Source organism: Pseudochaenichthys georgianus, chromosome 4, assembly GCF_902827115.2.
Source record: "Pseudochaenichthys georgianus chromosome 4, fPseGeo1.2, whole genome shotgun sequence".
Classification (NCBI taxonomy): Eukaryota; Metazoa; Chordata; class Actinopteri; order Perciformes; family Channichthyidae; genus Pseudochaenichthys; species Pseudochaenichthys georgianus.
In genome coordinates, this window is record NC_047506.1 from 7,886,370 (window position 1) to 7,908,814 (window position 22,445).

Below are 22,445 nucleotides of genomic sequence, written 5' to 3' on the forward strand. Positions count from 1 at the left end.
TTAAATAAAAAAATACTCAGTATGACAAATATATGTTTACATGTTGTGCTTCTATTGTGACGTTGTTACAAAAAGCTCTTTATTTATCTCACACTGCCTGTGCTGCAGCACCTCTTTTCACCCTCTGTCTGAAACCAGAGCCCAGTCTGCTCTGATTGGTTAGCTGGCCGGCTTTGTTGTGATCTGGTTGTTAGATAAATACTACTTAATTTTTTTAATTTTTTTATTTTAATTTAATTAAACTTTTTAATTTTAATTATTTATTTTATTTTAATTATTTAATTGTTTTATTTAATTATTACTACTTAATCATGATATAAATCAATATCAAGATATTCTGAAATATCTGGATAGAAGAGTTTGGCTGTATTGCACATCACTACTTCTACCCTGATCTATATGTATTTGGGGTTGTGCATTTAAATATTCTCCAATAACACATCTGTTACTATCTCCGACATGTCCATGTGTTTCAGGTGGAGGAGTTTAGAGTGCGGGATGCAAAGAACGGGTTGAAAATCGCCAAGCTCCTGGAGGGCGTCATCAGCAGGAAGGTGGTGAAGCAGACCGTGATGACTGTGGTATACGGGGTCACACGCTACGGGGGCCGCCTGCAGATAGAGAAAAGACTGAAGGAGATTGATGAGTTCCCCAAGGTACAGTTATGTGGTAGATGTGGGCTTCCCTCGCACTGCATACTGTTTTATTTTTAGTGTTGTATCAGCGCGGGATGACAGAGTGGCCTTTTAGTGAAAGATCTACTCTATATCCTTCTACGTCTCCTCTCCGGTTACACATTCAGAGATGCATACACTCAGCCCATACTGAATCTCAATGAAATGCAACTGATCTAACCTCCTTGAATGTAATTGCTCCATTGTCTCCTGTATGTCCAAGAAGGCATTTATCACACAGCTGACAGTGACTGCAAATGATTTCAGTAGCTTTGACCTTGACATTAAGACTCCTAGCACCCTGTCTCCAAGTGTGCTGTTGGTGGAGCAAGAACATTAGCTTTTATTATTCCTATTAGGCAAGTTTATTTATGGGTTATTGCAGTGTAATGAGATACTGCATGGTTTTATCAGGGAGGCCAGCAGTGTAATACAACAACAGCTATATTCGATATCCTGTGCACAGTCATTATAAATCTATTTTTAGTTCAGAACCACTGCACTTTGATTTCATTGGACACAACCGGTTCTTTGACTGGAACAAATGATTATATGGCAGGGAAAGGGAGGCATGTAATCTTCCTAGAGCTCTGTAATGCTTATTATTTGTCAAATAACTGCATATATTGCCTTACAATAGTTGGAGTTATTCTGGTTGTCTGTATAGATAAAACCAGCATGATCCTGCTGTCAGTGTATCGGCCATCTCACAGCCAGAGGATTGTGCCAAATGACTCCTGTATAATGTTCCTAATTGTTTAAACACAGAATTGGAGGAAAGTGTAATTGTGAGTGATTACAGGGGGTTGGATGTGGGGGGGGGAAGCTGTAAGCCAGGAAGAGATCGTATTGCTGTAATGATATCTGAAATGTCCCAGGCTGATTCAGTGCTGCAACTTTTTCCACATATTTGCATTATACATTTAATACCTAATAATAACTAAATGGGGAAAACAATCATTTGTATTGATGAGGAATGCAGTGAAGCGAGAAGGTGATGTGTGCAAAAATACAAAAGCATAATCATGTATTGTTTTCCAGGAGCATTTATGGGAGGCATCTCGTTACCTGGTGCGATTGGTGTTCAACGGCTTGAAGGAGATGTTCACGGGGACCAGAGAGATCCAGGTGAGTTTATCGCAAAACACATTTGTTTCTTACTCGTTGCAAAACAGAGCTGACATTCAGTAGAAATATTGTCTCAAAGTACAGTTGTTCTTATTTTTACTAGAATCTATATCCCTCATGCAATAAGTCTCAACACCTTAAAGGTCACCTATCATGCAAAATCCACTTCTTCATGTCTCTTCTACGTCAACATGTGTCCCCTCTGTGGAAAGAGATTCTGAAAGTTTCAGGAAAAAAGATTCTCTCTCTTTGTGTCCTGATCCATTTATATAAAAACCGGTCTGAAAATGAGCTGATCAGATTTTGGCCACTTTATGATGTCATAACGATTTTTTGGCTTGGTAACCATTAGCCAATCACCAACCAAGGTAACCCCCCCCCCCCCCCACCTTATCACCTGAATCTCCTCCTAGAGCACCATTGTGTTCTTTGTAACCAAATATCTCTCAGAGGGGCGTGGGGAGGGGCTCCTTATTTTCATCTAAAGTAACAGACAGAGAATCAGCACTTTTGAAACAGGGCTGAAACAGAGGGGATTATGGGATGCTGCAATGCATGATCTGTTTGGTGTTTGGAGGCAAACACTTCAGAGACATGGTTTTTAATGTATCTGAAACCTATAATATATTGATGAAAAACAGTATAATAGGGAACCTTTAAAGTAATAACCATTAGGTAATATAATGAAAGTTTATGTCATGGTGCCTGATCATTTGTAATGTATTATTATGGGTAAAATAAAGACAATGGTCGACTAAGACACTTACATGTAATTAATCCAATTATGTTGTCTGTGTAACCTAGAGACTTTAATGTGCATCAGATCAGCGACAAATGTGAAAATTGGTTGATTGATAAATAAAAGGTTCAAGATGAAGAATAAAGTTTAAAATAATAAAATAAACTTAGGTTAACAACAAATAAATGTGTCTGCAAACAATTGCTATGTGCAGTATAAACCCAGATTATCTGACTGAATATTTTTGTAGCATAATAACAAAAGACAATTCCTATGTTCCCTGTAATTGAAACAAAATTTCGTTTTTCCCCTACGTGTCTTCCTCGGAAAGACTTGAATATAAAAGCTTTTGTCTACTGACCTACTACTCCTATATAAGATGATATTCCATTTTCTAATAATGTCTAGTTTACTTTACCACTACCGTGACTACTGCAGCCATTCATCACAGAGACTCTTTTTATAGATTTAGGGCGTGCACCTGGCGGGGGATACTATATTATCTCCACAGGCAGAGAGGAGTCTGGCAAGCAAATAGAAACACCACCCACGACCATGTTTGTGTCTTCTGGGAAATGAGTGGGGATGAAAAATACGCTTCCCATCGTGTGTGTGTGTGTGTGTGTGTGTGTGTGTGTGTGTGTGTGTGTGTGTGTGTGTGTGTGTGTGTGTGTGTGTGTGTGTGTGTGTGTGTGTGTGTGTGTGTGTGTGTGTGTGTGTGTGTGTGTGTGTGTGTGTGTGTGTGTGTGTGTGTGTGTGTGTGTGTGTGTGTGTGTGTGTGTGTGTGTGTGTGTGTGTGTGTGTGTGTGTGTGTGTGTGTGTGTGTGTGTGTGTGTGTGTGTGTGTGTGTGTGTGTGTGTGTGTGTGTGTGTGTGTGTGTGTGTGTGTGTGTGTGCCTGTTGCTTTCAACAGGTCACATCCTCTGGGTGTTCAGCAGTGAGTAGAGTATGAGTGAGAGAGAAGCAGCTCTGTCATCCCTGACCCCTCCTCCCCTGTTTATTTTCCATGTATTCCCCTTCCAACTGCGTCTGTCCATTCCCTCCCTCCCTCTGCTGCTTATCAATCTATTACTGACTGATCAGTCAATCTCTCCGGCTTCCTCACCATCTAATCTCGCTCTCCCATCTCTTTGCTTCCGCACCATCTTCTTTTCGATGTACCTGAGAATAAAAGGAGAGAGGTGATGATGAATGGTGCGGCTTTGGGCCAGACTGCTATCTCGAGTTGTTAGGACAAATATATCTCCCCTACAGCTCTCCATGTGCCTGCATGTGTGAGGAGGCACTTTTGGGGCATTAATAGGGCTTCTATTCCTGGAGATAAACCTTTCCAGACACTTGTGCAAAATGTACGGATATTTATCAAGCTTAGCAACAACCTCTCACTTGTTCCTCTGCAAGTTTGCAACACTTGTTTGCTGTTTCGAGAAGTAGAACAGCAGACATTATGCATCTTTTATGCAGTGTATTTTCTCAATGCTGTTCCAAAAGCACCATGATGTTCTTTATTTTTAAAGCCCGATTAATTACATCCACCTACAAGCGGTCCAGGCTCACTGATTTGAACCTGATTGCTCTGTTGTGCACATAAACACCAGTGATGTACCTGAACGCGTTCAATGAACGATCGTTCATGAACGCGTTCATATTTTGGGCGAACGTGAACTGAACGTACTGTATTTCCGCTAGATGAACGTAATTGAGAACGCGTTCATTATCAGCACTGTATAACGGCGTTCAAAAGTGCGTTCATTCTCAGCACTGTATTATAACGGCGTTCAAAAGTGTGCCAGATTTCAAATGCCTTTCAGCCGAAAACCCAGTTAAAACACACCGTAAACAGGCTTCAAAATAATGCGGAAAACCACCCAATCTGGCAACAGCAAGCTGCCTGTGACGCGTACGCGCCTATCACCCCTGGCTGTCGCACTAAAATATAAATATACTAAATATATCAGACTCCTCACAAGAAACAATGTGGAACCGCGGAACCGGCGAGCATTGAATGAAGTATGGACGAAGCCGAGAGCAGCTGCAGCAGCACTCGCTCAGAGTGAGACTCTACGGCAGGGGTGGGGAACCTCCGGCCTCCGGGCCGTAAACGGCCCGCGAGACAATTTGGTACGGCTCTCGAGGTAATTTATAAACACACGCAAAAAATAAAAAATGAAAGAAATCTAGACCGCAAACAAATTAAACAAGCGAGTGCCTGTTTTTCCTGGCCAAGGTTAGGGTCCTTGAACACAACACGAGCCGAACGTGTTATCACGTGGTATATGTCTCGACTGACAGGGGTGCAGTTCTGACGGAGAGCACCAGAACGCCACTCCAGCACTTCAGAAATTGCAGTACCGATAAATCCATACACATGCCGCAGTTTCTGCGTGTCTGTGTCTTTAGTTGAAAGCCCAGTGGCGATCTGCTCATCTGTCATACTGATCAGACAGTCAATAACTGTGTTGTTATCATTAGCATCTGGTTAGCTAGCTATGCTAACGAATATAAGAAGCTTTTTCTACAACCAGTGAGGCAAAGGCACATCTTTATATGATCATTATAGTTATCAAAAAAATAAGAGAATAAAGTAAACAGGTATAAAATACTATATGACAGTTATTAATAAAGAAGAATACAGTTTGAAAGGGGAGTGATTTGTCAAATATCCATAAATTAAAAGAAAATCTGTTTACAGTTGTGTTTGGGTGTTGAGCGATGTGTCCATAGATCTCCTAATGTTGCTCTCAAAGTGCACCAGATTGATGCTTTTAACTTCAACATTTAAAAAAAAATCTTCCCAGGGGAGCATGCCCTCCGGACCCCCCTAGAGGAGGTTAGGTCCCCCCCCCACTTAAATCATGTTCACATGGATAGGAAACTAAATACATTTGCACACATCTTGTGTCCATATCTTTCTGTTTTGGTGGTCACGCCACACCGTGCACGTGCATCCATACGTGAGTCATGGTGAGATATCTGGATTCAGAGGTTGCTTTTTCTTTGCACAGAATGAAATGAATGAGTTCTGATTTTAGTTTTTTTTATCCCCCTCTGAGGATATTGTAAACATTGAAATGGCCCATTAACATCGTACAGGAGACAAATAATAGCTCGCAGCAACTTATTGAAAAAAGAACTATGAACTATAAATTAGTTCATTTTTGAAACCATGAACTTTAGTTCAACATTTTGAATTATGAACTATGAACTGAACTAGTTCATTTTAAAATGTGTGAACTGTGAACTGAACTAGTTCATGTAGAAAGTGAACTTTCCCAACACTGATAAACACACTTACACAGGAAGTAGACAGGCTCACACTCTTGATTGCTGGCAGGCTTTGATTTTCTGAGTATGTTTCACAATCCAGTGTGTGCCCTCAATGTACCTCTGCTTTTGCATCTGTGTGTTGCAGGAATGGCTGACCGAGAGCGCCAAGCTCATCTCCAAGGCTGGCCACTCTGTGCAGTGGGTGACTCCCCTGGGATTACCCGTCATTCAGCCCTACCACCGCGCACGCCGCCTAGTGGTAGGTCTCCTACCGAGGATTATGAAGATGCTCTTTACTAGTGTTTCTCAGAGAAGTTGTCGTACTTTTTATTAATCACACGATGCTATGTCTAGCTACGTTTGTACCATTGGAATTAGAACAGATGCCAAGTGTAGCAGGGCTTCAAGTCCAAACGTGCACATTACATAGAAAATAAATATAATATTGCACTAGGAAATATTAACAATACGTCATGCAAGACTAATAATAATACAGAAAGTATGGAAAAAAAACAAATGGAAACTAAATAAATATAGAATAAAGCAACTAGTGCAGCAGAGGTGTTACAGAGTGTCATCCCGGGACATGTCAGGTCATGTTTGATTGGGCGTCCAATCTAGAAACAAGTGGACTTTTCCTGATCAGTTCGACCACTTTAAACCCTCAGACGGCGCCGTTCACCATCGTTTCATACATCGTAAGTTAGACGGTTTTGCCAATTACAGGCCAGTCTTTATTTCTCTGTATTTGATACTTTATGTATTCTCTTTTATCGTTACCTTGTGACACCTTGTGCTTTGCTCTTCCTTACCTTTGCTCTCACCTTTCACACCACTCGCAAAACTGACCTTTTATAGCACATGTTGTATCCATGTTTTTCACTCACCTTGGCATACAGTACTCATGCCTCCCTCTGTTGGCTTACTGGCCACCATCTTATTGCTGGTATTGTAATGTGTGTCCAAATGTACCGCTCCTTCTCTTTTTCTTCTCATATTTCCAGGAGGCAGTGAGATGCTATGGATCACCACTTTCGCTATTATCATGATTTCAGAGTTTAATCTCCACTTACTAGATTTCATTGGGCTTTGATGGAATTTCTGATGAAGCTGATAATAAATGGCCGGTTAGCTGTGATGCGTTGGTTGACTTTAAATAGACAGGCTTACACACATATATGATTCAAATGAGTATTTACACTCACACTGTACATATTAAAACTAAGATTAGAGGTTCTTTTTATAGCTGTCATCTTATAACAAGCTGTTATGAGAGCAATCTCTCGTGCTCACACAGCCTGCCCACAAAGGCTTCACTCATTAGGGTCTGGCAAGGCCCAACATGCATTTGCTCAAATTAAGTGTGCATTTTGATCTGCCTTTTCCAACAGATAGATCATTGACAAGTGCTCTTCACAGCACACACGTTAACAGTACTGGATCCACTGGACTCTGTACATTGTTTAGGATATCTCATTTGGTTGTAGCTCTTTGACAGAATGGCAGCCGGCCAGGGCTCCGTGGATTTATTTCCCAGACTAATACCTCAAAGCAAAAAGTGAGCCTGCGAGACTCACTGCCGTTTGGCTTTGATTTGAGTGTGTCCTCAACCCATCCCTTGGTGTTGGGCTCAAACTATCTTTGGCTAAAACCAAAATTATTCACAAAGTGGTGTTTGCTCTTTTAGTCCAGAAGAATAGTCCACTCTTTATTGCCCTCCCGCAGTCTCTTTTCATCTTTCATATTATACGCAAGACATGCACCTTATCATGAGCATTGTCCTGGATGCTGGGCTTTCACCACTGATGGTGTGATGTGATTGCTGTGAGTGGCCCAACTTTGAAGGAGCTCAAACACATCACTAAAGTTCTCCGTCACTGTGGAAGTTTTACGTTTACGAAGTCCTGACAGCAGCATGTCTTAAAGATAACACGTCTGAGTACAGGCAAAAAGGCAAGCGCATATTATTAAAGAAATATTTAAACAAATAAGCGAGAAACAAGAAATTACCCAAGCATACGCCCTTAACATAAAGTATTTCTCCCATTTAAACACCGGTGCTTGTGTGTGTGCAAAGAGAAGTCCTACATAAGTCTGTCATTATATAAAATCCTATTTGACCTCCTTATCCTAAAGTCCATTAACTAAGTGAAAGGAGGAAACGGACACAGCGTAAACAAAGCTCATGCAGGCAGCTAGCTCATAGGCTGGCTCCACATGCCACTTGCTCTTTTAGCATGACATGAAGCAGAAGGTGGCTTCGAGGGGGATTGACACCTCGTCAGAAAGTGCAAGAGAGCAAGGGTGACAGGTGGTGGGTGCCCTGAGGCTGCATCTCTCTCTGTCCATGAAGTAGAACTCTGATTGGATCCGTTTCTTTTAACGTCCAGCAGGGAAAAGGAAGCTGATTAGCCTGTGAGTTTTTCCCAAGGCCTAAAGATGAATAACTGAATGAAGCGACGACTTCATGGACCAACAAGGTCTTTTTTCATCCCCTGCATTCACCGGAAATGAAACTTGCAGAGAGGTCACCTTTCCAGTCATGGCTGGATGTAATTCAATCCCCCCCGTCTCCTCTCTGCCTCTTAAATCCAAGGCTGCGGTGTTTTTTGGGGGTCGTTAATAATTAGCCTCAAGAACAGGAAGATGAAGTGTGATGCTGTGAAGAGAACAAGCTACAATAGCATCCATTCACAAAGGAGTGTGTGTGCAGTATGTTGGTTGCTTCTTTTCAGTGTGCATACAGAGGAGAGTACGAATGCAGAGCAGTGGAATCGAGTAGTAATAATAATAATAATAATAACTGGGATTTCTATAGCGCCTTTCAAGGGACCCAAGGTCGCTTTACAGGAATTGGGGCGAGCACACACAAAACAAAACAAAACAAAGGTCAGACAGACAAAACAACAGATAGATTTAAGGGCTGAAAGCCTTGATGAAAAGATGGGACTTGAGGGCCCTTTTGAAGGCGTCCAGTGTGGGGATGTTGCGAATCTCCGCAGGGAGAACGTTCCAGAGGGTGGGGGCTGCCACACTGAAGGCTCTGTCCCCGAAGGTTCTCAGTTTGGTGCGGGGGGTGGTGAGCAGGCCAGAGTCTGAAGACCGCAGGTTCCGAGGTGGGGCATGTGGGTGGAGAATGTCCGATAGGTACTGGGGGGCAAGGGCATGGAGGGACTTGTAGGTCAGGAGGAGGACTTTATAGTTTATGCGGAACTTGACCGGCAACCAGTGGAGGTGGATGAGGGTGGGAGTGATGTGCTGCCAGGGCTTTGTGTGTGTGAGGACCCGAGCTGCACAATTTTGGACATACTGGAGCCTGTCCAGGGTTTTGTTGGGAACCCAGAACAGGACACCATTGCAGTAGTCCAAGCGGGTGGTGACAAATGCATGCACCAGGGTCTCGGCAACCGACTCCGAGAGTGACGGTCGGAGTCTGGCAATGTTCTGCAGGTGGTAAAAGGCCGATTTGGTCACTGATTTGACATGGGAATGGTAGGAAAGGGAGGAGTCGAGGATCACACCCAGGTTGCGGGCTTCAGGAGATGGGGAGATGGAGCAGCCGTCGACCTCAAGGACGAAGTCACCAACCTTCTGGAGCAGTGCCTTGGGTGCCACAACCATGAGCTCTGTTTTACCGCTGTTCAGCTTCAGATAGTTTGAAGACATCCATGTCTTGATGTCATGCAGGCAGTTGATGAGAGACTGAGGGGGGAGCTGGGAGGATGGAGTGGTGCTGAGATAAAGTTGGGTATCATCAGCGTAGCAGTGGAAGTTGAGTCCATGATGTCGGATGATCTGGCCGAGGGGGAGCATGTAAATGGTGAACAGGAGGGGGCCAAGTACGGAGCCCTGGGGTACACCGTGGTGGACTGGGGCCGGGGGTGAGTTTGAGCCACTGATGGAGACAAACTGTTTCCTGTTGTGGAGGTAGGATGTCAACCAGGACAGCGCTGTGCCAGTGACACCCAGGAGGTCTGAGAGGCGGGTGAGGAGGATGTTGTGAGAGATGGTGTCAAATGCTGCAGAGAGGTCCAGGAGGATGAGGATGGCTGATGGGAAGTGAGGAAATTAGAGTTGATGGAGTAGCCGAATGGAGCACAAACACATACATCAGGGAGGCTGCTTAACGGGATTGAGAGATACTAATCGGATCAGAGGTCTCTGGCTCAGATTCCTCCTTTAGTTTTCATTTTCCACTCTGATGCAAGGTTACAATGAAATCTCACTTTCAGGGGATGTAGACACGAGGGAGCTCTCAACTGGATTGGCTGGATGTGTGAGTGTATAGTGTGACTGTGACTAAAAGCTGGGTGTCCTGAGTGGAAAGAGAGGATTAGGAGTGGAAAGAGAGGATTTGGTTATTTCCCTGGACGTTAAAGCATTGTGCACATTTATTTTGAATACAGTTCAAAAAGCAATACTAAAAAGTCCACTGTCATCATCATCAATCAATACAGTAGATTAGTATAATGTACTGTAGTATGAGCCTCTGGAATTAATGAAAAATGTTAAACATCATGTACAGACTGAGACCATGAGCCTCCTGTGCACAGACAGGCCCCATTCTACGTAGGAGCAATGCACCAACATCAAAAGACACATTTAGAAGCTTTTTGTGGGGGTTTTCTGATAGTTTGGGATCATGTTGTGTCGTAGTCAGTGTCCGTCTAGTCTGCCTTTCCTTTGTATGGAAGCAAAATGACTGCAGATTTGGAAACATTCTCTGGGACTGTATAATCGGAGTGTGTCCTCTTTTCTAATTCTGGGGATACGTTCCCCTAAATGTCGCGGGATGCCCTCCATGTCTTCTCTCGTCATGGATGAGAAGCGAGCGGTTCCGAGGGATCACACAGTGTTCCGTTGATCTCGCAGAGTCTCGTGGCCTTTTCCGGTGACATAATGAATGCAGTCTGAGTTTCAAGGACACCCCCGAGTGGAAGAGAGAGACACAAAAAGTTTGATAGAAAGGATGTCTGGAAAAGGTCAGTGGAGGTGTGGCGAGACCCAGTGGTGTGTGTGACAATGAGTCTGCCGCTGTCTTCGGGGGATGAAGGCGAGGGAGAGGACCAGGTGACCCAGAACAGCAGGGGAGTGAGGTGGAACGAAGAATTACTCCACCTGAATGGATGTGTGTTTTGAACCACTGTGTGATGCATGGGGATTCCCCTCTTGGCAGCATGGCTTATATGTGGTTAGTGGTGACTGTTGTAACCATGACCATCTGCGCTTTGCCTCTCATGTGATTTAGAGGAGCCGATTCCCCACAGACACACAGCAGGATTAGCCAAGGTCTCATTTATCACAGCCCCAGGGTTTGAGGCAGGTCTGTTGCACAAATCATGCACGTATGCATTATAATGAACCAGGGTAAGGGAGTGACCTCATCTGCAGTGAGGCAGTCCATTACTCACATCAAACGTAACCTCCATCTCTTTCACTTTTACACCTTCTTGCGTCACAGCGTGGCCTTTTCTTCTTCCTTAACACACAGAGAGGATAGACAAAAGGGGGGGATGATGGACAGCTCCCCCCCCACAAGACCTCCTAGCAATGATCGATGGGATAGCAGCCATGGCACAGACTGATGGGGTTTTGATACACGAGGCTTATATTTTTAAATCCTTTTTTTATAATTTTAAGATTCTGTCATTCATCATTCAGCAACCTTACAATTGTGACTGGAGTTACAGAGTGTGTGTGTGTGTGTGTGTGTGTGTGTGTGTGTGTGGCTGTGGGAATAGTTGGTTACTGCCTGTGTCACTGTGAACACGACCTGAACTACTGTGCATGTATGACCGGCACAGAATCAACTATATATGAGACCGATCATTGCATTAATTTACAGACACTTTTTTACATAGAGAGTTGTGTAAAATATCGCTTTTCAATACCGTAGACATTCCTACGGGAGCAATTTGATTTGGTTAAGTGTCTTGCCCAAGGATGATTCCACAGGTCTATTGTTGGCTGGGAATTCAACCAACAACCTTCTCATTGGTAGACGCGTGTCCTCCCTGAGCCACAACCACCCATGATGAATACATATCTGGTAGTCATTTTAATATTTTATTTTTACTTCAAGGCTGTCATAGAAATATTAATTACCGGGAAAATATTCAGCCTAATTTTAACAAAGCACATCCTCCACCGTGTTAACTACCTGGAGAAGTAGATGATGTAGAAAATGAAATGAATATGGTTACATTTCTTACCATACTCTATTACTAGTTTCATACAGTACAGCTAGCGGTGTGGGACTTGAAGTATGGAAATGTCAGTCCGTCTGTTGGTTGGTCCACCAGACTGAAATATCTCAACAGATATCGCATGTAAAACTTGCAATCACACTCTTTTTCCTGATATTCATGGTCCCCAGAGGTTGAATCACTGGAGACAGAATTCAATTCACAGCTAACTTTTACATGCATCACTCATTAGCTCATCTAGAGTGCACACGAGTATGTCTGTGTACCACATCCAAAATGGTTGGAGCCCTATTAATGAGTGGTGCTGTAAGTAACCAATAGAAGTCTACTAATTGTGGCTCTAATTTGATCAAGGTGAAATTACAGTTTTAAGGTCCCAATAGTATACCCAACACAGCATGTATAGTCAATGCTAACTGAAGTGACTTCACCAAAATCATGACGCAGCACAATGTAATTCTTCTCTTGGGAGCTTTTTATTTATTTCCTTTAACCATGTGGGAACACCTCCCAATTAGGGTCCACACGATATTGCAGTCCTCCTAAAACCTTTACCGCACTCAGGAGATCATCACACTTGAAGAGTTCTGGTTTTCAGCCTTTGCAGGAGGACATTATAGACTTAGAAAGAGTACAAAGCAGATTGGGGAACGGTTCAAATTGCAGAGGGATGTGCACTTCAAAGGGCGTGTGATTTCAGTGTTCAGAAGCAAGCAAGATCAAATAAAACGGCAGGACATTAGCACCAAACACACACTTATGAAAGACTCCTACAGGGTGTCAGAACGGCCGTGGTCCTTTTGAGGTCTCCATATCTGAAGTAGTTGTTTGTGTTATTGACATACAAGAAGTTGAATTCTAAGACCCCATCCAGCAACATATTTAGTTTACAGCCATTTAATGGTAGCATAAAGCAAACCAAAAACGACCCTACGAAAACACAAACATGAAAAAGACCCCATTTTGCCTAATGTGAATGAATGTATTTCTTTGTGTTGCTTGTTTATGATGCATTTCAATATATTTGACCTACATACAAGGAAATGAATGCATGTGTATCCACGTGGGAGCCTGTTATTAATTAGGAAGACTCAAACTTACACATGTTCTATTTATTCGTACGGGTAAATCTGGCTTTGATCAGTAACTAACAGTACTTACGCAGTTTGATTATTTACAGTACAAATAGATCTAAGTAATTGCAATATCTTGAACATCTTTGGATTGAAATGGAACAATGTGATATTGACTTTGAGTATTGAGTTGCCTTGAGATGATTAACCCCTTCCTTGTTTGTCTTTCTTTTGCCCGCAGTTAAAGAATACCCTCCAAAGTGTCTTCCTCTTGATCAACTATGACACCAAGCAGTAAGTCTTCCTGCAACTAACATCCGTCTGGTTTTTCCACTCTCATACTGAACCTGACCCACAGCAGATGTAATGTTACCACTGTGTTCACTCATGGTGCTCGTTGACATTTTGTGCTGAAGTGTCAAATCAGTGACCAGAAACAAAGACACAAAATATCTGATGAAAGAAACCATGTTTTCAGGCCATTCTGGCTGAACTTTTCGTGAGTTTGCACAAGCTTTCAAATGTAGCTTCAGACTGCTGGAGATATCACCATTTAGCTTTTAGAGGTGAATGGGAGCAGAAAGTAGAGTTCTCTGGAGGCAATTAGCTTACACTTTCAAGACCTTCTGCGGCACAATAGCTCTGTCTCCTGTGGATATTTCCATTAATTGCCTACTCGGATGTAACTTTGCATTTGTCATAAAGTAGGAAATGGCATCAGAAGTGTTTCAAACTCTTTTGAAAGCATTGCTCAACACTAACAGCGTCAGATAAAAATAAGTTGAAATGGGTCTTTCACAAACGGAAATTAGTTCAAACTCTTTTCTCCAGATGCTTCATTTATAAATAATATGACAACCAAAATCTATTTTGAAGGGGGGCTTATGCGAGAAAGTCAGCAGCAAAATACACATCAAAAATGGTCTAAATAGAATCTAAATGAGAAGATGTTTTTATAATGAGAATCATTTGTTGAACATGTGGTTTTAAATAAAGTAATAATCTGTAGTGGTAGTATAAATACATTTAGACTAGCAGTAAAACACTTCATTCCACATATTACAATGTCCATGTGTATGATTGTAACCCCTACACATGTTTGACCATGTAAGCATGTTACGTTAAATTGTTAAACAGGTTATTTTTCCACCTGTGATTCCCTGAGTGGCAGACAGCCATTTAGTCTCAATGGTGGGAGGGCTTGATAAAAATGTATGGATTTCAAAAGATGAACAGCAAAAGAGGTGAGCAGAGGACACGGAGAGACATCAACAGTGTGTCTAGGGAAGACTGGAGTGAGATCACTTGTGACAGAGATGACAAAGACTGGCAGCTGTCCTCAATCTGCATCTACAGTGCTCTCCACATCCAGCAGTGTGAATCCTTAAAAAGCAGCCGGAGCAGAGGGAGGAGTGAAAGCAGAGCGAGGGCAGGATGTCGCCCAGAAAAGCTGTCTCGTGAAACTTTAGATCTCACTGTCAGAGGAAGCATCAGTGTTTCACAGGCTGACGTTCTGAACTAAACTTGACACAATCACCATGGCTGATTTTCCTCGGCATTTCCCTCCACACTCTTCTGCACTGGCTGTAATTAAAGATCCAAAAAAAGCATGTCCAGCGTCTAAATATGTAAATATTTAGACGTGTGTGTGCTTTGGGTTAGGCCCAGGCGCTCTCCGCTCTGTCTCCATTCCCATTAGAGGTGCGTTCTGCTCTGCGGCAGCCCAGAGGATTTGAATGGCACAGGCTCAGGGTAATGGGAACATGGGGATACGGATTGGCAGGATGCTTTTTTTTAACTGCCAGTCCCGCCATCAGGAGTAGCAGCAGCACTGCATTTGTATCACCTTGTACTTATTCTTTTATATCACTTCTATATTTGTATGCTCTCTTTTTTACTATTGTTGAGAAAGCACAGAGCCACAGATTCCCCTGGAGGTCACATAGCAGAAAATACACCTTGGTGCTGAAATCATGCACTCAAACAGACCTCCTCACAGCAGGCTGACATCACAGGCACTGGGGGATGAATATTATCAATAATGCAGCCAATAATGTATTAATTGCACCTGATTATCTGTTAGTAAGACCTACCATGCAAGCAGCTGACCGTGACAAACAAAAACACATTCAACATTTGTCCTGTTTAGCAGTGAGTTAGCTTAGCCAAGCCTCAACCACTTTGTAGGGTTCAACCACATATATCTTGTCGGTCCACAAATGAAATTTATATTCAGGAATGCATCACATAATGTTTGATGAGACCTTCCCACTCAATGAAAGCACATTTGCGTCATAATAATAACAACTTGAATATAGTGTACATACTGCAAATAAAATACTGCTTTGACTAAAAGAGTGTTTAAAATGTAGTTTATTGTTTTATTTGTATAATGGCTTTTGGGGGTGTTGATGCACTCCCCCTTTCACTTCACATGCAAATGTTACTTTATCATGGTCGTAAACATCCTCAAGGGAATAGTGGTTTTAAATGCAATGCTGACTTAACCCTTGTGTGGTGTTCATGTTTGTGTTACTCAGCCAGTGTTCGTGGGTCTGGTGGACCCGCTGCCTTTTTGGGCTTCAATTCAACACAATCAAACTATTTTATATTAAAATACAGATGTTTACTTAATCTCAATTACAAGCAATATAAACGACATATATGGTTATTATTTGCCGTGCTCGAATTTATCAACCTTGTGTGGCAGGGGCAGAAACACACAAGTCTCACACACACACACACACACACACACACACACACACACACACACACACACACACACACACACACACACACACACACACACACACACACACACACACACACACACAGATGGCCCAGACAGGTGCACAGGATCTACAATTTCTACACTTTTGTTAGCCCCGGGTCCAGTGAACCCGAACACCCTGTATGTAATGTAAATGTGTAGGGGGGGTGTACAGTGGGTGGTCATTGAAAATGTGTTCTGATATATGTTCTTCACAGAAAATGAGCCGAGGCCATTGAGTCTGGGTTTTAAAAAAATATTTATCTTATCATTTTTAAGAGCAAAATTATTTATCTTATAATTTTTAAGAGCAAATACTCCACAGCCGTAAAAAGAGGAATCAGAATAGGATAGCTAACTCTCTCCCTGGGAATTATCCGCAAGGTTCATGGCAAGGCTGCTTCAGACTTGGGATAGGTTTGCTGAAACATCTCATTTTATCGTACAAAGAGTGTTTTATATGTCTTTGCTTTGCTTTCTTTTTCCTCTTAGGATGCCAGACACAGTTAAACAGAAGAATGCCTTTCCTCCAAACTTCATCCACTCTCTGGACTCCACACACATGATGCTCACTTCTCTCTACTGCCACAGGTATCATTTAAAGGCACACAATTATACTCATTTTCAGGATCATATTGGTATTTTGTGCCTCCACTTTGACATTTCTCCATTCTTTAAAGTTGGGGTAGGTAAGTTTCAGAAACCGGCTCGAGATACACTTTTTGTTATATTCCATGGAATGCTCTTAACATCCCGATAGCAATGAATATAGACTTAAGTGCTTTGACATCAAATCTATTAGAAAATGTCATCTGTGGAAGCCGTAATACTGTAAAAAGCACGGCCAATCATTTTAGCCGGCCCGGCTAAAGTAACTGGATGGCCTACCTGCCTGTCAGCCTTCCATCTGTCCACAAACTTATCTCGTGCCCTCATTGGTCATGTGCGCGTTCGTGTGTGTTGGAGGAGGGGCTCTGTGAGGAAGTGGCAGATTTCTTCCGGCTGTGTATTTTCAAATTCTAGCGCACTCGAGCTGGTTTCTCCAGAATTACCGACCCCACCTTTAATGTTTAAAAAGTTATTTATTTTTCTCATACTGACTGATCTGCAGCACCTCTTTTCACCCTCTGTCTGAAACCAAGTTCAATGTGTTGGAGCGCTAGCCAATAGAAACGTGAGTGTTAAATAGTAATGTCATTATGTTACAGAAGTAAACAAACAAGTCCAATGGAGGCGTTTCAGATGAGGGGGGGGATGTGTGGAAGAGAAACTCCCTCTGGAGGGAACTTTGGGATTTTAACCTTTGCAGACCATTTACCGTACTTTTCGGACTATAAGCCGCGACTTTTTCCCCCATTTTTTTTGTACACCTAACGGCCACTAGGGAACCTCCTAAATCTATGGATTTTACAGGTAAAAGTAACCACCTTTAACACTATGGGCTCTATGACCGGTCCGCGCCCGCCACCTTTAAGCGGCGGGCTCCAGCAGGAAAAGCTGGAGGCCGGAAAAGAGTGAGACAGGTAGCGCGCCAAAGTAAAAGTGGAACCGAGAGACAGAACGAGAGCAAGACAGACGGACAATTTAGCTGCTGCGGCTTATATGCAGGTGCGCTTTATAGTCCGAAAAGTACGGTACATGCGCAAAGCCCTATATAACACACTACAGGAAAGGGAAAACCCCCAACCCTCAATACGGCACCTTTAACAGCATGGTTCTTAGAGCATGGATATCTGGTACACCTTTTTGCCTATTCTTATTAGTCCGTTTTCTATAGGCAGTCTCTAATTTGCTTTTGACATTGACTTAAAAATATGCTTGACCTTAAATGGCTTAGAAAATGTACCCTCTCATCTTGAATGCAATTACCACCTCAGATAAGTGTATGATATGGCTTTATAAATATACGCCTAGCGCCTCTTGAAAGGTGTGATAACTCAACTCACGCTGGCTTTAAATGAACATAGCAGGGTTTTAGCAATTACCGTCACTGTAATACAGTCTTCTTCTTTTTAATGACTCTATTCCTCCTCGTATGTTCTCCCTCTTAAGTAAACCCCTGCATGCAGTCTCTGATAATCCCGTGTTCTCTCTCTTATCCTCTTAGTGCTGGCCTGGCGTTCGTCTCAGTTCACGACTGTTTTTGGACCCACGCCCTCACAGTGGACACCATGAACAAGGTATGAAATTCATTTTACTCTAAGCTGTTTAATCCTGTCTGATCACGCATTATCAGAGTTTATAATCCTCTTTTTTTCTGATTAATTGAAGCTTAAGGTGGCAAATGTGATTCAAGTCTCCTGGGTCTCTCTTGCTTTTACCTACAGACTGATTCTGCTAAGGTAGAGCTTTGTGAAGCCAGAAAACTAAATGGGTCCTCAGTGACATTTACAGGCTGCTGGGTGCAGGAAGCACCACCAGAGCCTGTTGTGCTGAATAAATGACCGTCTGCCCCTGCCTGCTGAAACTAGTTTGTCGTGAGGCCCTGACGGAGACACAGCCTAGCATTAAATTGATCAAATTACCATAAAGTCGCCAGTCCTCTTTAGCCGTGGCTTTAGAGAAGAGTCCCAGCTTTAGGTCTTCATCCAATCTCAGAGGAGTAACAACCAATGAAGCGATCCCCTCTCAGTACATTTATTCTCCCTCATATTCTCTCGATGTGTGACGCTTTCCTCATTACACAGGTAATTGAACACAGCGGCAGAAGAGGGGGATTCAATATCTTAGTCAACACCAAAGCCCATTCAGAAAGTCCTTATTTTAAAGGCAACTGATCTTTCCTTCATCCTTCATTCGCCCTCTTTCTGAACCACCCAGCAGGGTTCCTGCGTGACGTCATTGGGAGATTTGTTCACATGTGGGAAGAAAATAAATCAGAACCACTAAGAGCTTGTGTTCTTTCTTTTGATAATCCTCTGTGGCAGATAAATAATACTCTAGTGACAGAAAATGTGTATCCATCCTTGCGTTTTATTATGCATTTCCCACTTGCTTTAAAGCTTTGATGGCAAAGCTGGTTTATCTCGACAAACATGAAAGATAGCGAGGACAACATTGATGATGCGACTGTATCCTTCCTTTAAAGGTGACCTATCATGCAAAATGCACTTTTATACGTATTTTATACATGAATATGTGTCCCTGGTGTTCCAGGGAACTCACCAAGTGTCAGAAAACACAACCCTCTCTATTTTCCTCTCTACCCAAATCTCTTAAAAAGGGGCTGCAACGGATCTGATACAGACTGATCCAGATTCGAACACTTCTGTGACGTCACAGAAGTGGCGCTACGGCTATTGGGCCAACTCCACCAATCAGGAGGAGACAGCCACGGACATTGCCGTTCGAAAGGGCTGGAGACGCTGTAGTACATATGCCAGGCCTGTAGATGGTGCTGTTCTCACAGAATCAGCCCATCATGCAAAGACAGTGTTAAATTGAGCGAAATGAGCAATGGCTAAAATGCATGATCTGTTTGGTATTTTGAAACATAAAAAGTATAAATATGCCTTATATAGGTAAGGTCCTACACTATATTATTCAAATATAGCATGATAGGTCCACTTTAAATAAATACATGAACCCAAATGGCATATTTCCATCATTAAACTTATTATATATTTGGTGATGAACAGCAGGAAGTTCAAACTGTATGTGCTAACATGTTTGTATGCTTACATTTCTTGTGGTCGGGTCTGTTCAATGTGTAAAGTTAGCTATCCAGCGCCACCAGACATGCAGAATACCAATCCAGATTTGTTCCTCACTTATAAATACTCAAAATGTCTTTCTCATTGTAGCAACATGTTTTCTAACACCTGCTGAGGGATGATTTTGAGATCCTGCAACCAGCACAGAAATTATAGCTCTTCTTTTTCCCATGCGCGCACTGTCAGCAGTATCATTCAAATCAACACTTTACCCGGCATTTAACATTCTACGTTTTTTTCTTCGCAGAGCATAGTTCTCTGTGTGCACATACTTTAATAAAGAATGTCAGAGATACACAGGCAAGGCAGAGTGGTTTGAGCTTGTCGATTCAGTTTTTGGGGCACGAATAACTAAAGAACGCTTCTCTCTGTGACTTCCTCTTCCCGTTAGATCTGTCGGGAACAGTTTGTCGCCCTGCACAGCCAGCCAATCCTGCAGGAGCTGTCCAACTACCTGGTCCAGAAATACTGCACTGGGATCTCGTGAGTTTACACACCAGGAACACTTTTGATTGTGCACACTCACACACACACGCAGTTCCTCTCATGCGGCTTTCACACCAGCGCTTTTCCCTTTCTAGCTCCGAGCTAGAGCTTTTCTGGTTCAGCTCCGGTTTCCCTTTTCTGCTCCCGCTCTGTTCACACCGCCCAGAGCCCGACTGGTGCTGCCGCGTCATGACGTCACCGTTTACATCGCTGATTTGCCCCCCAACGGCAGCTCACAACAACAACAACGGGGAACGGCGTAGGGTCGATGATCGTGTTGCTTTTAATCACACGAAGCCAGAATAAATTAAATAACGACTTCTCCAACCTTATGCTTTTCTCCAGAGTGCCGTGGTTCATTGTTTATTAATGTGTTTCTGCAGCATTTACCGACCGCTGCAGTGCTGCTCTTCCACGGGAGTTTATTCTCCCGTTAGCTCCCGGTTAGCTCACACGGCTCTAAAGTATTCACTGTCTGACTCACACAAGCAGCTGATACATCAATCAATCAATCAATCAATCAATGTTTATTTATATAGCCCAATATCACAAATGTTACATTTGTCTCAGTGGTCTTCACAGTGTGTACAGAATATCAGTATGACAATACGACACCCTCTGTCCTTAGACCCTCACATCGTACAAGGAAAAACTTCCGAAGAAAACCCAGTTTAAAGGGAAAAATGGGAGAAACCTCAGGGAGAGCAATATCATATCAAGTGAATGTGTGTCAGTCTGAATTGACGCTGTTTGGCATCACAACGCTGTTATGAAAGTTTCTCTGGTATAAAATGGGTGATGTTAGCATAGCAACCGAAGCTAAACTGACTACTTGCTATTGCTATCCTATTGTGGCATAAACCGTTTTCTACGGGCACATTTTACCGGCGTATTTTTATTATGATTCTACTTGTGATAGTCGGACACGACAACCTGTGCAGCCCATGTATTGATTCCATCCGATAGCTGCTATAATACAAAACAACACGTCTGCCTCTCTCCACAATGATCGATAACAGTGAACAGATGTTCAAAGTAAGGCACAAATAAACAGAATCACACGAAGCCTGGTTAGTGTTGCCTGACTTTATAAAGTGTGTTTATAAGCACTACTGCTTGTAGGCAGGCATAACAGTCGACCCATGTTCAGGGGAGGTGGGTTTAGTTTCCTGCACGCCTCGACGTAAGGGAGACGTAAGCGACGCCACCTCTTAGCTACGAAGCTCTTGCCTCTAGACCAGGTCTTCAACTAAAATTCAACGAGGTCCAGTTAGAGAAAATGTCCCCATGCAAAGGTCCGGAACATCAAAATGTCTAACTTGCTTCATGAATTAGTGTGAAATATATTGAAGTGACCTGTAGCTTTATCAACGTCTGCATGTAATCAACAACTGACTGCCAATCAAATAAAGAAAGTACAAAAACAACAATATTTATTGTAAATTAACATTACTTAAATATTGTGGATATGTGTAATGTTCCTCTCGGGCTGCATTTACAAATAAAATAGAGAACATAAATAAAATAGCTTTTGAAAATATGTGCATCTTAAAAGTGCTTAATTTTAGATAAATCAAATAAAGTGTAGCAGCAGCTTGAGTTTCCCTTTTTCTTTGTTAACCGTTTCAGATCATGACTTAACAGTTTCAGCCGATTATAGAACAATATCAGTCTTTACACATCATAACAATTGAACAGTTTTAAAGTTTCTCTTTCTTTCCCTCTTATATTGCAGTCCCTCACTCACTTTTTTAAAATTCAGTGTGAGAATTGAGCTGGAGCTTGTCCTGCCAGGAGTTTGTAAATCTGGGCTGAAATGGTGTCAGGGCCATTCTCATACACATGCAGGTGCTCATTGGTTACAGAGATGCAAACACAGGTATGGTGAAAAAAGAGAGAACTATTCGAAGCAGAAAAGAAACAGAGTAATATACCATCTGACAAAGGCCTGTGCTATAATGCTTCAATTAACTGGCTATTCTACTCAGATCATAGGAGACAGAGATGTTATAAATCAAGGGTTTTTATTATTATTTACAGCAGGGGTGGTGGGGACCTTTTTCCTTTCAATTTTTACAACATCCTCCGAGGGCCGTACAAATTATTGAACTCAACCTCGGCTTAAAAAAACTAAAATCACAGCCCATTCATTTCGCCTTTCTTTCATGCTGTGCAAAGAAAAAGCAACCTCTTAATCCAGATATCTCACCATGACTCACGTATGCATGCACGTGCACGGTGTGACATGACCACCAACACAGAAAGATATGGACACAAGATGTGTGCAAATGTATTTAGTATCCTATCCATGTGAACATGATTTAAGTGGAGGGGGGACCTAACCTCCTCTATGGGGGTCCGGGGGCGTGCTCCCCCGGGAAGATTTTTTT

The 22,445-nt window shown here is 42.5% G+C and overlaps 1 protein-coding gene across 1 annotated transcript in view; it reads left to right on the forward strand.

Annotated features, from left to right (window-relative positions):
- polrmt (polymerase (RNA) mitochondrial (DNA directed)) overlaps positions 1 to 22,445 on the forward strand; it is a 40,899-nt gene that overhangs the window by 13,098 nt on the left and 5,356 nt on the right. The window contains exons 9-15 of the mRNA XM_034081260.2: positions 477 to 656; positions 1,716 to 1,802; positions 5,953 to 6,066; positions 13,328 to 13,380; positions 16,349 to 16,447; positions 17,964 to 18,036; positions 19,961 to 20,052. Of these exons, the coding sequence (XP_033937151.2) occupies positions 477 to 656; positions 1,716 to 1,802; positions 5,953 to 6,066; positions 13,328 to 13,380; positions 16,349 to 16,447; positions 17,964 to 18,036; positions 19,961 to 20,052 (698 nt within the window). The remainder of the gene's footprint in view (positions 1 to 476; positions 657 to 1,715; positions 1,803 to 5,952; positions 6,067 to 13,327; positions 13,381 to 16,348; positions 16,448 to 17,963; positions 18,037 to 19,960; positions 20,053 to 22,445) is intronic.